This window comes from Acanthaster planci, linkage group LG01 (genome assembly GCF_054643075.1).
Source record: "Acanthaster planci isolate LZ-2023a linkage group LG01, COTS_SCS, whole genome shotgun sequence".
NCBI lineage: Eukaryota > Metazoa > Echinodermata > Asteroidea > Valvatida > Acanthasteridae > Acanthaster > Acanthaster planci.
The window spans coordinates 23329096-23343166 of record NC_141777.1 but is presented as its reverse complement, the minus strand read 5'-3'; the positions used below and the strand labels follow the sequence as shown (position 1 = coordinate 23343166).

The 14071-nt window shown below is 40.0% G+C and overlaps 1 protein-coding gene across 1 annotated transcript in view; it reads right to left on the bottom strand.

The window, feature by feature from the left end:
• The window catches only part of LOC147800561 (protein mesh-like), a 31982-nt gene extending 18775 nt beyond the window's left edge, over window positions 1-13207 (bottom strand). The window contains exon 1 of the mRNA XM_087134766.1: window positions 12887-13207. Within this exon, the coding sequence (XP_086990892.1) occupies window positions 12887-13010 (124 nt within the window). The 5' untranslated portion in view covers window positions 13011-13207. The remainder of the gene's footprint in view (window positions 1-12886) is intronic.
• Between the last annotated feature and the right edge of the window lie 864 nt (window positions 13208-14071).

Genomic DNA, 14071 nt, shown 5'->3' with positions numbered 1-14071 from the left:
TTGCTTGAGCATAGCTAATTCAGCTGTGCTATAATAAAATTTAATTTAGTTATAGTAAATAGATAACAATGCTACAATACGTCCAGCTAGTTATTGCAGCTAACTTGACTTATTATACAGTTGAATACATACGACTAAAGCATACCTACAACAAATTTAAAGAGTACTTATTATTAAAATGGACGACATAAAAAGCATATTCACCGAGCGAAGCGAAGCGAGCAGCGAAGCAATCAGCTCAAACGTAAAAGACCGCCTTTGCGCGATAGCTGCCTCGGGCGAAAGTAAGAAGTACCTCGGAAAAGAATACACGATAAAAGAGATCGAAGCCATGTCACCCAAAGAACAAGAAAAATTATTCAATTTGTACGAAGTTAAGTTTGGCAAAGAAATCGTTAAAACTCTCGGTCACTCGATTTTAAGTTTGTACTCTCGCCTACTAGGAATAGCCACCCCGATCGATCTACTCGGATTCAACGTCAACTTAAAGTCCGAAGAAGCGCTTACTAAAGATCTCAACGACGATCCGATTATCAGTCAAACTATGGGTAGACTACTTACAGAGGTCTGTTATAAATATGGAGTTTATCTTTCTCCACTTACAACAATGCTGATTACAACAAAACACCTGGAGTTTAACAAAAGTTCTGTTATTATAAAAGAGGATGTCAACAAACGAAGTGAACCCAACAGAAGCGAGCAACAACGAAGCGAACTCGAGCAACCAAATTCAGAAAGCAGTTAAGTCAGTTACTAAAGCTAAGAACCCAAAGCGTGTAGAACAAGGTAAGAAGTTGGCGGAACATAACAAGAAGATGAAGCAACAACTAGTCAAGATGAAATTAGCGGACGAACCGAGTGAAGAATCTAGCTTTACCCAAACGGCCTTTGAAAACAGAAGCTTGATACTCAGTTCGTTGGGGGTTGCGGGGGTTCTTCTCTACTTAATTTGGAAAAATAAGTCGACTAGTTCACAACAAATTAGCGTTCAACCAAAGCAAAGCTTGACTATTCCCAAACAAGAACCAGATTTGGTTATGGATTAAAAGTTCCTTATTATTAAATATGAGTAACGCTAAATCAATCGACGTAAACGGAATCGCCAATACGGTTTACCACGGCGCAGTTGTTTCAGGAATCTCACTCGGATACGCCATGCTGTCGAGTAAGCTATTTAAAATTAAACCACCGGACTTCAATAAGTTGTCCGCCGAAGATGCATTAAAATTAACCGCTTTGTCCAGCGGCGCACTCTTTACCCAAGGTTGGTTGGTGGGGCAGGGTATCTTACCCTCAAGGTTTCCTATGGGCGGACCGAGTTAAGTTTTCTTATTTTAAATGGCAGAAGGGGGATTTGAAACGGATGAGACAACATCTATGTTAGAAAATCAAGATCGAGGTAACTTAGAATCTGACGGTGACTATTACACAACGACCTTTATAAACGATGACTATTTTGAAGATCAACTTGCAAATATAAATCCTCCCACAATAAGACCCGGGGCGAGCACCGAAGAAACCATCAGTCAACTAAAAGCGCAGAATGATGAAAATTATGAGATTATTCGTGAAGAAAATGTAAATAAATTTTATGAACACTTTAGCGAGAGAGAAGACAAACCACCGAGTTATATCTATCAAAAGTTTGTTCACACCTCTAAGGGTTTATTTTACAAGGGTAAAAAAGGCGATGTTCTGCTCACCAAGAAAGTAACCATAGGAGAAGAAAAAGTTGACCAACCCATAGAGCTTAGTACAATCGTCGATCATGCTCGAAAAGCTGGCTATAATACTGAGCGGGGCGAGGCTCAAGCTTTTGTTAGAGATGAACTAGGGTTTGAAGACTATGGGTTAGCGGCTGAAAAAGCTTGGAAAACTAAAACTAAAGAAGCACGATCAAAATTAGACACCATTCAAACCGAGAACATTCCAATGAAAGAGCTTCCCAAAACAGCCGACCAAGTAAGTGAAGTCAAAGAAGACCTCACTAGTGACATAGACATTCAAACAGAAGGACTAAATTATAGAGAACTCGTCGCTTTAGATAAAACGTTACAAACGGTAAAAGGAGAATTAATTTTAAATCAAGGTAAATTAGATGAGTTAGACGCAAAAATTCAACAATTTGAAGCCGAGTTGGAAGAAGCGACGTCCGAAGGAGAACGTATGAACTTCAACGGCAATTGGACGACTTACGAGTCGAAAGACGGGGTAGATTAGAAGTCATCAATAGAAATACCGATCGATTGAGAAGTCAAATTAATCGAATTAAAGAAACGATTACGGCAGTGATGGATTCGGATTTAACACTACGCGAACGAATTAATATTTTATTTAGAGAACAAGGTATCACAATAGCTAGCATTTTAACGGCTATTGGTTTAGCGATAAGTACCATCGTTAGTAGTATAGTTGCCAGCGTCAGAGCTGTTGGAACTCCTAGCGTAACGCCTGAACCCGCACCTAAACCAACGCCTGCTCCTCCTTCCAAGGGCGGGGTCACCGATTGGATCAAACGTCAATTACAAAATTTAGCCAACGTATTAAAGAAACTCGGGTTGAGCGCATTAGGAGCTTTGCCCGGGATCATCGGTAGCATTTTGAGTTGGATTTTTAACGTAGCGAGTAAAGCGGTTGGATGGGTGGCAGAACATTTATGGACCTTGTTTGTAGGCTTGGGTGTTTTGCTTTTAACGTACGTGCAAAAAGGGTAAAAATAGATTTTAAAATAAGATAAAAATTCACCCCAAATTTGAGGTGAATTTTTTTATGCCTTACATCAAACCGTTTAAGTTAAAATTTTATACAGCGTAAAACCGATGACACCCACGGCAACGGCTCCGATGGTTAAGGACAGTTTTTCTTCGTTGTGTGCGTCGAGCGGCTTGGTCGCTGCGGCCTGGGTCGGGGTCGGGGTCTGGGTCGGGGTTGGGGATGTTGTGGTGGTAGTCTGCGGGTTAAAATTGTCTTCGGCCACCGGGTTTAAGTTTAAACCTTGTATATATCCTGTCGGCATATCTTCAGAGGCGGCCTGTAAATTGTTGTTATATCCCTCAAACGTACCGATGCGTAAGTCCATGTCCGAGGGCACCAGGTATAACCCCGGAGCTATTACATAATCTAACGGTGTTTTAGCATTCTGTAACATATCTTGAAAATGATCTACCGATTCAGAAAAATCGGGGTTGTTTGGATGAATTTCCGCTTCTACGATTGTTTTAAATTCTTGTTGCGCGATTAATCCTGTACCATAAGACAAAATACTCACCCTATTATTAACTTGAGATCCTAATAACGCGTAGACATAGGCTCGAATAGATTCATTTACCTTTATAAACCCTATATCTGTAAACTGCGACTTTTTAGGAATAAAACCCCACCATCCGGTAGTCGCAACCTTTGGGTCTTGCAAAATATATTCTACTACGTATTGTGCCGTTACGCCGGAGTCAACCTTAGAGTAACCGAGTCGCATGACTTTGTGCACAAAAGAAAGGTTAGGCGTTCTAGCACCTACCCCGAGACTTAAATTTGTTGCGGTCCAGTCTTTGTCTACCTCGTCTGCATCTAATTTTGGAGTATAATCGTTTCCTGGTACGGGTAACCACTGTCTAACACCCGTGTCCATCAAACCGGCTCGGTCAAAATAATAAGCGGTACCAAGGCCATTTGTATAAGGATCGACTTTTTGCCTAAAGTTCATATCTGGGTCAACTCCGTATAAAAGACACGTGTCAGAAAACTTCCGATGGTCATAATTATTGTTAATCACGTCAAATACGTCGTCGCTCGGAATGGGCATCACACAGTCATAAAATATTTTTCGTACGGTGTAATATAAGTGGAACCTCATTATAGCCGAGACATATGGGTCGTGACTAGACAGTAGATCAGAACCCACACCGCAGGCTGTTGTCGCGCAATAGACCGCAAAATTAAATTGGTTTTGATAAAATGTCAACGGATCTGAGTTCCAGCGTTCTACCACTTCGTCCGTGGTTACTTTTGGTAGTTTATACGCGTGTGTTAAATTTGGAAACTCGGCTGTAAAGGCATTGTCTTTGTTTACTCTGATATCTAGACTGCTAAAATTACCTCCCATTTATTTTAAAAGAATTTTAAAAATAATCTTTACCAGTCTTTTACGGGTGCCGTTGGAAGGGTCAAGTTTCGGTACGCGGGTGGATCGCTACGCTCATACCCAACCGACTTTGTAAAACTTATTCGCCAAGTTTTTTCATAAGATCTTTTTTTAAAACCGCCGCTAGCGCTTCTGCTCTTTCGTTGACTCGACGTTCAAATTCTTGCTCGCTGTGAGCTTTGCTCGATTCCAATTTTGTAGATGTACGCGATCTAATCTTTTCTTTCATCTCGTTAAATTTTTTCAGCTCGGATAAAATAAGGGCAAATTCTTCCTGGGATATGTCGCCGTCTTCAATCGCGTGAGATACGTATTCTTCGATGGTATTTAATTTAGCGTCTGCCAAAATTCGAATTTGGTCGTGTTTTTTAGTTTTGTGGGTGAGTCTACGAGATGCATACTTTAGAATCGCGTAAGCGCCAAACGCACCGATAGCGATTCCTTCCATCACGAGCCCGACGGGACCAGTGATCACTCCCAAAATGGCGGGAATGCCTACGGCTGCCGATGTGGCACCCAGTGCTTCTACGCCGTACTCTACGTATCCAAGCGCTGTTAAGAGTCGTTTGATCTTTTTGTAACTATTTTCCCTCGCGTTGCGTTCTCTTTGGATTTGAGATTTAATTTCTTCGATCTTCCTGAGTCTGTAAATCTTTGTTTCCGCTTGTTCAGCCGAGTTTAAAGCCAACTCCGAGTGATTACTTAAATCTGGGTATATCATCTTTTATAATTAAGAGTTTTTAAACGATATTCACCTCGAGCAAAATTCCATCTCCTTCACCGCTTACCAACCTACCTTTGTCGTTTTTTAAAGAAAAGGTGAGCTTGCTTATGTTCCGATCTACGAGCCTTTTACAGGTTGGGTTGACCTCTAAGTTACAAAGATCTGTGTCTCTGGTACTGAGTATCGTCGAAGACTTCCCGTCATAAAAGTTATAATTTGGATCGAGCTGCTCGCAGTGTATAAACAGATATTTGATACTATCGATGTCATATTTGCCTTTGTGCACAACTATGCTTTGTAGTTCGTCCTGGGGCAGGCCGAGCAATTGACCCACGCGTTCATTTAGTTTAAGTTTTAAATAAGGGTCAAAAATTAACAGGGTTACTATTTGGGACTCTTTATAAACTTTAAAAATAACACCCGGGATAGCGTTTAAAATTGAAGCAAACCAGTCAATTCCGTAATACCCGGGTTTGAGAACAAAAATACTACTACTATGAGGTGCCCCTGATGATGTAAGTGTAATTCTATTTATATACCGATGGCCCCCCGTTTTGTGAACAAAATTACTACTATAAAACCCAGATGTGCTTGATGCCTCAGACGCCTCACTAACATAAAGTTGACCAAACTCATAAGGCGTCCCAGAGTTTTTCACAATATCCCATATAAACACCTGTTTTTCTCCAGTTGACTCGGGCGGCCCCTCTACGAGATAACTTTTATAATCTAAATCATCAAAAATTTCGCGCACCGCATAATAAATGGTACCTAATATCGATTGAAAAAAGGGGTTAGTAGTAGACACGCCCAAAAAGCTCTCGTCTCTTCTTGGATCGTCATACATGCTACGCCTCCAACTAAATCTCTTATATCTAGTTGAGAAAAAATAGTCATAATCTGAATTAAGAATAGATAGCCTCTTTGTTGTCGCAGCAACTCTATAAAGTTCAAGAGGCACATCTTCTTCGGTTGACGAGTCTGAGCCAACCGGAAAATTAATATCAAGATAATAATCTGGCTCATACTCACCACCAAAATAAAAAGAAGAAAAATCTATAAACTTGCGCTTTAATGTTTCTATTATAGTTAACATGTGTGATTTATAGATTTTTATTCGTCTAATGTTATATTCCCAATTTCTAATATATTTTTCCACGTTTGCTAAAAAAGTTCTAGAAGTATAATAAAATCCCATAAAAATATCTATTAAATGTAAAGTCGGTTCTTCAATCTCATATCTTTCACCTGTATATAAATCGCTATATTTTTGTAAAAAACCTGCGTTAATGCCGCCATACATGCCGGGTTCAGCAGGTAAAATATCCCCTAAGTCCCACTCGATCTCTGTCTCTCTCATAATGTTAAAAAACTTTTTTTCTAGCTGAATGTTTTTGACGCAGATACGTTTGCTCCCTTTTTCGTTTTTAATCTCGTTTTTTAGTTTAAATGTTTGTGGATTTTCAGTCAAGTGAAATATATGCGTCTCCATTTTATTAATAAGCATCTAATTCAATCAAGATTTTACCGACGTTGTTCAAGAGTTCATCTCGCTCGTTTCTCAAAGAAAAGGTCAACTCACTGATGTTCCGAGATAATAGCTTTTTAGGTGTTTTATTCGTTGATTCATAAGGGATAACGCCGAGCAGGTTAGAAGACTTTCCGTTATAAAAATTGATAGAGTGATCCAATTGTTGACAGTGAATAAACGTAGGAGTTGAGTTATACTCACCTATATAAATAACGTTGGGTGAAAGTTTGTTTTCGGGTAAGTTTAACAAGTTAGCCACCTCTCTATTGAGCCGCAATTTGAGATTGGGATCCGTAATGGTTAAGGTCACCCTTTTCGATTCTGAGTGCACCTGAAAACTTACTCCAGGGATGGCGTTTAAAATAAAATCAAACCAATCGATTCCGTAGTACCCGGTAGACACCACGATGCTTCCTCTTTGCGACTCGGGCAACGGTTGAGCCAAACTTGGAGCTAGCAAAGCATATATAGGTTCTTTCATTCCCGTCAAAATAAGTTTTGGAGCCGTCTCTTTTCTTCTTTTTTCGTTTCTGTCCAAATTTGTATCCCATTGAATGTCGGTGTCTTGCGCCACGTATAAATATTCAGCTTCAAACTGAATGTTTTTGACTCGGACTACTTTATCGCCTTTAATGTTGTTAATCTCGTTTTTTAATTCAAACGTTTGAGGATTTTCAGTCAAGTAAAACGTATGCGTTTCCATTTTTAAATTAAACTATTTTTAAACTTCTCCATAGCGTTTTCCCAGTGCTTATCCGAGACATCAAAAAGTTCTTTCACTTTAGATTCGGTTTCCCCAGTGACGTCTTGATAACAGACTGCAATTAAAGCCTTCAACGGTTTACCTCGAGAGATATTACCATTTAAAACTTGGTTCAATCGATATTCTATTTCACCCGCTTCGCCGTTTTGAAAAGAAAGATTATACTTCAGCAACGTTTTTCTCGATTTTGGCGGCTTGGGTTTTTTCCAAACGTGATGCTTGTAATATCGATCTCCCACGTCTGCGGCTCCGAACGAAGAAACCCACCCAAAAATTTGACCGCAATGTTTACACGCGTATCTTTCACCCGTTTCAAGTATTTGGTGATCGCAAGGTGGCCTCGGTTGAACATTTCTCGTTGCCCCAATTATGTGTACTTCCTTTAGATTCAGCAAGTGGCAAAGTTCCGCATCAGTCATTTTATATAAGAGTTTATTTATTTAAAGTAAAAAAAAAAATTTAACCCCGGGATAACCGAGGTTAAATTGACTTTCACTAACTTTTATTTAACTCCCTTCGGTCGTACTCGCTCGCTCTGCTCGCTTTTAATCAAACGCGTCCAAAAGGTAAGGTTTCTCTTCAACCGTTAGCATAGCTGATATAACTCTATACCTAACACTCGCGCCGCAAGAAAGTGAACCGTGCGCGCCGTAGTAAATATCTTTAGGAGAGATCAAAGAGATCGCTTGGCATTTCTTATTAGCAAAAAGAGAGCGATCAATTTCTTTAAACGATTTATCCACCAAAGAGGCGTCATAGGCTGTCTTAACGTACATCCTATTTTTATCGGTATAAGCCGGCTTAACTAAGTAATTAATTTGGTCGGGTATGTCATCTAGTTTTTGAGACACCTTAAAAGAGTTGCGCGTAATCGCAGGTAAGTCTTCCAAGATCCCATCTGTTAACTTTTCAAAATGATTGTAAACTGACTCATTTATACGTAGTAGCAGCGATTCAGTATCGGGAGACACTTGATAACAAATTTGATCTTGGCCAGTAGGTTCCTTAGTGCCATATTTGTAAACCGAGTTAACGCCATAACAAGGGTCTTCGAGTCTAATCAACAATCGCTTGTGTTGCCCCTCGTGAGAATAGAGAATCTTAGAAGAATTCTTTGCGGGTCTTAAAATGACTAAGTTTTCAGAGTCAAAGGGGCCATAAGTAATTTTTGGGTTTTTGTTGCCGGCATTTAGACGTTCGTGGTCATTTGAGACGATATACATTTGAGTTGACATGTTCTATTTATAATTAGGTTTCTAAAAATTTTTTCATTTTTATTCGGGCGGGATTTCTGTCACGAGTTGTATTCAATAATTAATCCAATTTTGTATAAGTCCGCGTCGAGTTTAGTAGCTGAATCGGGCAATGACTCGTTTTGTCGCGCGTGCCTCAGCTTTTTATGCTTGTCGTCTACGAGCACCACGTGATCCATTCCTTCCAACTCGACACAATTTACGCAGCAGGCGCAGTACGTACAACCAAAACACTCGATACAATTAAGGCAGTCATAACAATCCTCACAACTGTCCAAGACATTTGAATTTCTGCAGTCATAAGAATCAAAACAAGCCACACAATTTATACATCTGCCACAATCGTCGCTGGTAGAGCAGTCCTTACATCTGACACAGTCTTTACATTTGTGGCAATTGCGACACTCTTTACAATCAATGCATTTGCGTAAACTTTTGGAATTAAAACAACGAGAGCAATCGTACGAATCTATCAAGTCAACCGAATTTCTCGTGTCTTTGCAAAAATAACAATTCACGTTTGTAGTTTTATCTACCATTTATTTTTATGTATTGTTTATTTATTTTTTCGTTTTTTATGACGGGCAAGTCTCGACTTGTTCGCAAGGGGAAATCCCTTTTTGTTTGTGAATGAGTGCCGATTGCCAGTCACGAGTTGTTTAGCCAGCCGGGGTCAAAAGTTGAGTGGAAATCCCCGGCGCTAGTCACGAGTTGTTTAGTCAGCGAGCAAACGAGCGGCGCCGGGGTCAAAAGGTGAGCGAGCGTAGCGAGCGGTGTGTGCGATGGGTAAAAGAGATTTTGGCTCAAAATGTATAATATTTAGAGCCAGATTTTAGGGGGGTCGATGAGGTACCCAGGGGTTTTTGCTGAAATCTTGAATTTAAGATTTTTAGGGAATTCCCTGAGATTTTTGGGCCGTATAGGTACCCAGGGGTTTTTGTTGAAAACGGTGAAAAGGGCGTGTGGTCCAGAACTGTCAGTTCTCTACTACTCAAGGTAGGGCTACGCCTGTTGATTTGAATTGAAGTTCGTGGACAAGCCATGACAGTTGGGCTGCTTGTCGTCAAGTGTGACATGTCCTATTCATTTTATTATCGCTGACTTAACACTTTTATTATCACTTGAATACACAGAATCTGATAATGCAGATAATTCGCAGACAGAAACCGTGACGCTTTAACCCAGACGCTACGGTAATCTGGATTTCATTGTTTATATCATAGAGTCTGAAAGAAGAAGGTTACGCAGCGAGCTTCCGGAACCCGCGCTTGGTCTGCCTACGGGGGATTTTACATTGGGCCTTCCTATCACGTTCGATAATTTTTGGAAAAATAATTCCTAACTCAAACCACCCCATGAAACACTCGTGTTGGAAATTTATTTTTGTCTTCGTCAAATAACATTTAGGAAAAGTCATCTGGAGATGGGTAAAAAACGAATTTCAGGAACGACCTTCCACGCCCGGCGATATCGTACCTAGGTCTCCTTGTTTATGCGAGTTTGTTTTCATTCCCTGCGCTCTCGTGAAAACGGGATTGTTCAACGTTGCAAAGATTTACCTACCTGCGTCGATGGGTTCCAGATTCCGTTGAGTTGACATCACGCAGTTCTTGTAAGCAAAGGATACCCGGTAGATAAATATTAGAATTTTTCGTATAAGTAGAATATTGCTTTGTTTATTACCTTATACATTATAAAGGTGTGTCAAATATTTTGATGTATTTTTATTTCGGATTTTACTGACGACTACCATAAAATTTCAAACCGTAAATGTTCATCTGCGCACGAGACTGCCGCATTGCACTGTTATTCGTGTATTTTAGATTTTCGGAAATGATGAGTCAATCTTGGCAGGATATTTCTCTTTTGATTTAAAGAAGTTACTGAACGAAAAATATTACAAATTCTAAAATCTTTGCGCTTTATTTTTCGTATCCAAGGGTTCTGGAAGCGCGCCATCAGGGGTCAACTTTCAGGCTCTATTGAATGAACCAATGAGAAAGGACAACTCATGATTATTCGTCACAGGTTTCACGAAGAGAGCAGTTTCTCGCAGGAGAGTAAAACTTTACTTTCGAGAAAAGCGCATTTGAAGTTGGTCTCTTTTACAAACGTTTAATTTCCCATATACGCATGCATGTACGGAGCTCTGGAAGTGCCATCCGACTTGTTGAGATCCTGACATGTTTTTCTTGGAATGACGACATAATAAATGCAAGATGTCGACATCCTGAGAAAATTTATCACAGGATGACGACGTGGTAAACGTTGGATGATAACATCTGCAGAAAATGACGATAATCATCAGCTCAGGATGTTATATCATCCAGACACATCAACCAAGTGTGATGTCTACTTGACAACTTGTAACAGGCGGTGAGACGTGATCTAAATAATATCATGTACGGCAACAGGACAATGCTTTGAAAACTCTGCCATCTCAGGCCACCTGTTTTCGATGTGGTTTGTCAAGGCATCTATTGACAAATAATGTCATCATGTCACTTTTACGATGTCGTCATCCTATGATAAAGTATCTCAGGATGTCGACATCTTACCTCTACGATGTTGTCATCCGAAAAAAAGTATTGCAGGATCTCAACAAGTTGGATGGCACATAAGGCAATCAAAATAGTTTATTGTGTAAACAAATAAATGGGTTCGTCATTTCGTGAAAACGCTAAAATTCGTTTGGCTTCGTCTCTTTGTGAAAACGGCACACACATTTCACACTTTAACTGCGCTGCAAAGGGCCTATTTTTTCTGCTCGTTGCACCAAGGTGATCACTTCGAGATCACTTCGTTATAACCCTCTTCCTAAATCCACAATCCAACGTACTGGCATTTTAATTAAAACTAGGGTGTCCCTAGTGCCTACAAATAAAAAAAACACGCAAAAAAGTCTGAGTACGGTCACGGTACCCTTTTCCAGTCAAGGCGGGGGTCCTACGACAGTCAACACAAATTTGACATCCCCCAACACAATTAAACTACTCAGATAGCTGTCTAGACAGCTCAGAGACACATCAGAGAGACCGACAATTGATTTAAGACAGGCCGAGGCTTGCCCAGGCACCGTCTTTGTCAATAATCCCTTATCAACACTGGGCTGAGATATTTACATACAATCCCTATTTGACTTGACTGGAGGCTGACTCTGGAAAAGAATTACTCAACTCAGGGGAAGTCCCATGTTAAAGGTGACTAAACTAGGCTGTTCAGCATGTACAGAGGTACAAAGTAACAGGAGGTTTTTCCATTTGGCCGAAAAAATTTAATTACGTAATTAGAACAAATTGGATCCCGCGTGTATCAACTCCGCTGCGGGTATGGTTTTAATTGCCATAGCGCGTGCCAGGTGCAAAAGTTGTAACATTTCCGGAGTCAAAATTCGTCTGCAAAACGAGACATTCCCATGGTGTTGCCCTTTTTGACAACGTTATATCTGTGGAAGACAAAAAGGTCTTTTCTAGAACACGAAAATGTGGTTTAAATGAATTTTGCCCCACAGATCTCATCGTTATTTGGTTGGTCTCAGTAGATTTGGTAAAAAAATTATTACACCAAGTTATACGCATCTCACATAGCCTAATTGATTTCAAGAAAAATGACAAAACATTATGATTTTCGACCGATATGTCTCTTTGTGATGGAAACAGTGATAGTACGCATGCACGTAAGGACATTCACGACATGATTTGGCACCTTCAGCCATTGCCAACACTTTCCGAAAAGAAGCTTTACTTCTGTTTTTGAGGCTCGAGTCTTATTAACTTTCACTCGAGTCGAGTCCTCTGATGAGCGTCTTAAGTCGATTGTAGTAATTTTCTCGCAGTGAGTCAAGTTATTTGCCCGTTGGTTCTCAAAACGAGTCGGGTCGCTAAAAAATGTTGATTGAGTCGAGTCTGTGACTTCAGTTTTAACTCTGTTATCGGGAGTGTAAACGTGTGAAAGGCACCGACTATTTAAAAACCACAGGCTGTTGACTCCTCGTTGTCTTGAGAAGACCCTAGACACCAATCCATCTCAGACAAGTTAACCGTTTGGTCTTTGACAATAACAACCATCTTTTTCTTCAACTTATGACAGTTGCACAAAAAGTAAAACGTCAGTGGTCCCAAAGTAAGTCCAAAATGGAAATCGCTTCGAGTTTGCCTCCATTTTTTAAACCAGCAGAATCAAGTGCTTGGTGGTTGACAAAACAAAGGAAGTTTTGTCAAATGCCTCACGAGTGGAAAACATTATGAGCAGTTCGAGTGCACGATTCATTTTTACAACAATGTCGAAAACGAATTGTAAAAATGAGCCAAGAGTCACGTAGAAATTAGTAGGGCCTAATCATTTGTAAAACAAGGTTTTTGATGAGGGACAGTGTCAAATCAATGCAACTAAACTGAACAATGATTTTAATCATTTTATTTACACCCTTCAATGCCTTAATTTTAATTTCAATCTGAGTAATGTCAGTTCTTACCGTTGCCATTGGTGACAGCAATCAGACAACCGATCAGAAACAAGCCCACATCGACGCGCTTGAAAAGATTTGTACCAAGCATAGTGGATTCCATTCTGCTACTGACGCTTCGTCCGAGATACATGTAACTAAATAGCCAGTCCTTGAACTGAGGGTATTATATGTTTCCTATGCGAATGTATTTGAGTAAGATCCACAGTTGACTCGGGTTCAACCTCGTCCTCGCGGTCTTGCTCGTTTTTACAGCTCACCCTTTGGGACTGGAGCTACTCAAATTCACTCATTGTTCAATGGTAAGAGTTGAGTAAACAAAGATTTTACAATACGCCATGATAAAACCGTGTACTTTGATTCCGAACTTATATAATGTAGTAGTATATATAGGAGTGTTCGGGATCAGCCACCTTAATTTTTTCGCTCTGCTTCCACGGTCCAACGCACACAGATCTATTTACACAAGCGCCGGGGCTTCCTCACAAAAACATGGAAATTTGACCCCGCTGCTTTTCATAAACAATTTGAGGCTCTACTTGGGAATTCCCATCGCTTTCCCAACCGCTACAAGTCTCGACTTGCCCGGCCTATTCGGGCTCTGTTTTAGGTAAAATGCGCTATGTTTACGACTTCCTTAAATAAATGGGCTATTAATAAAAAAGCATGTCAAGTCAAGTCGCGAGAAAAAAAGAGATTAAATTTAAAAACCTATATATAAACAGAGAGATACGATCAGCCCCAAATCAAGACCACTATTTTTGACCTTCAACCGATTTAAGAAATCATTTTTAGCAAATTTTGTCAAGCAGTATAACATTCCATTACAACCACCAAATCGTAAATTTCACACCAAACCTGAACTTGTTCAAGCCATTCGAACGAACCAAAAGCAAATCAGGTACCTCCCGCGTCAATCATATCGCCAGCTCTTAAAAACGGTTCAAGAGAACAATATTCCATTTACACACATGGGCAGAGTCCTAAAGCAAGATCTCATCAAAGCCGTTAACAATTACACCCAACCCAAGGAAACTGCAGAAGTTGATATTAGAAAGGTGAGACGCTTTCAGGTAACTACCGCAACTGGGAGCTAATACCCAGCTTCTTTGAATACGATCTTGTACACTTTTTTGATTTTTACAAGACTTTCATCGAGAAGAAAGCATTAGACGAATTTTGAGAAATTTGGTC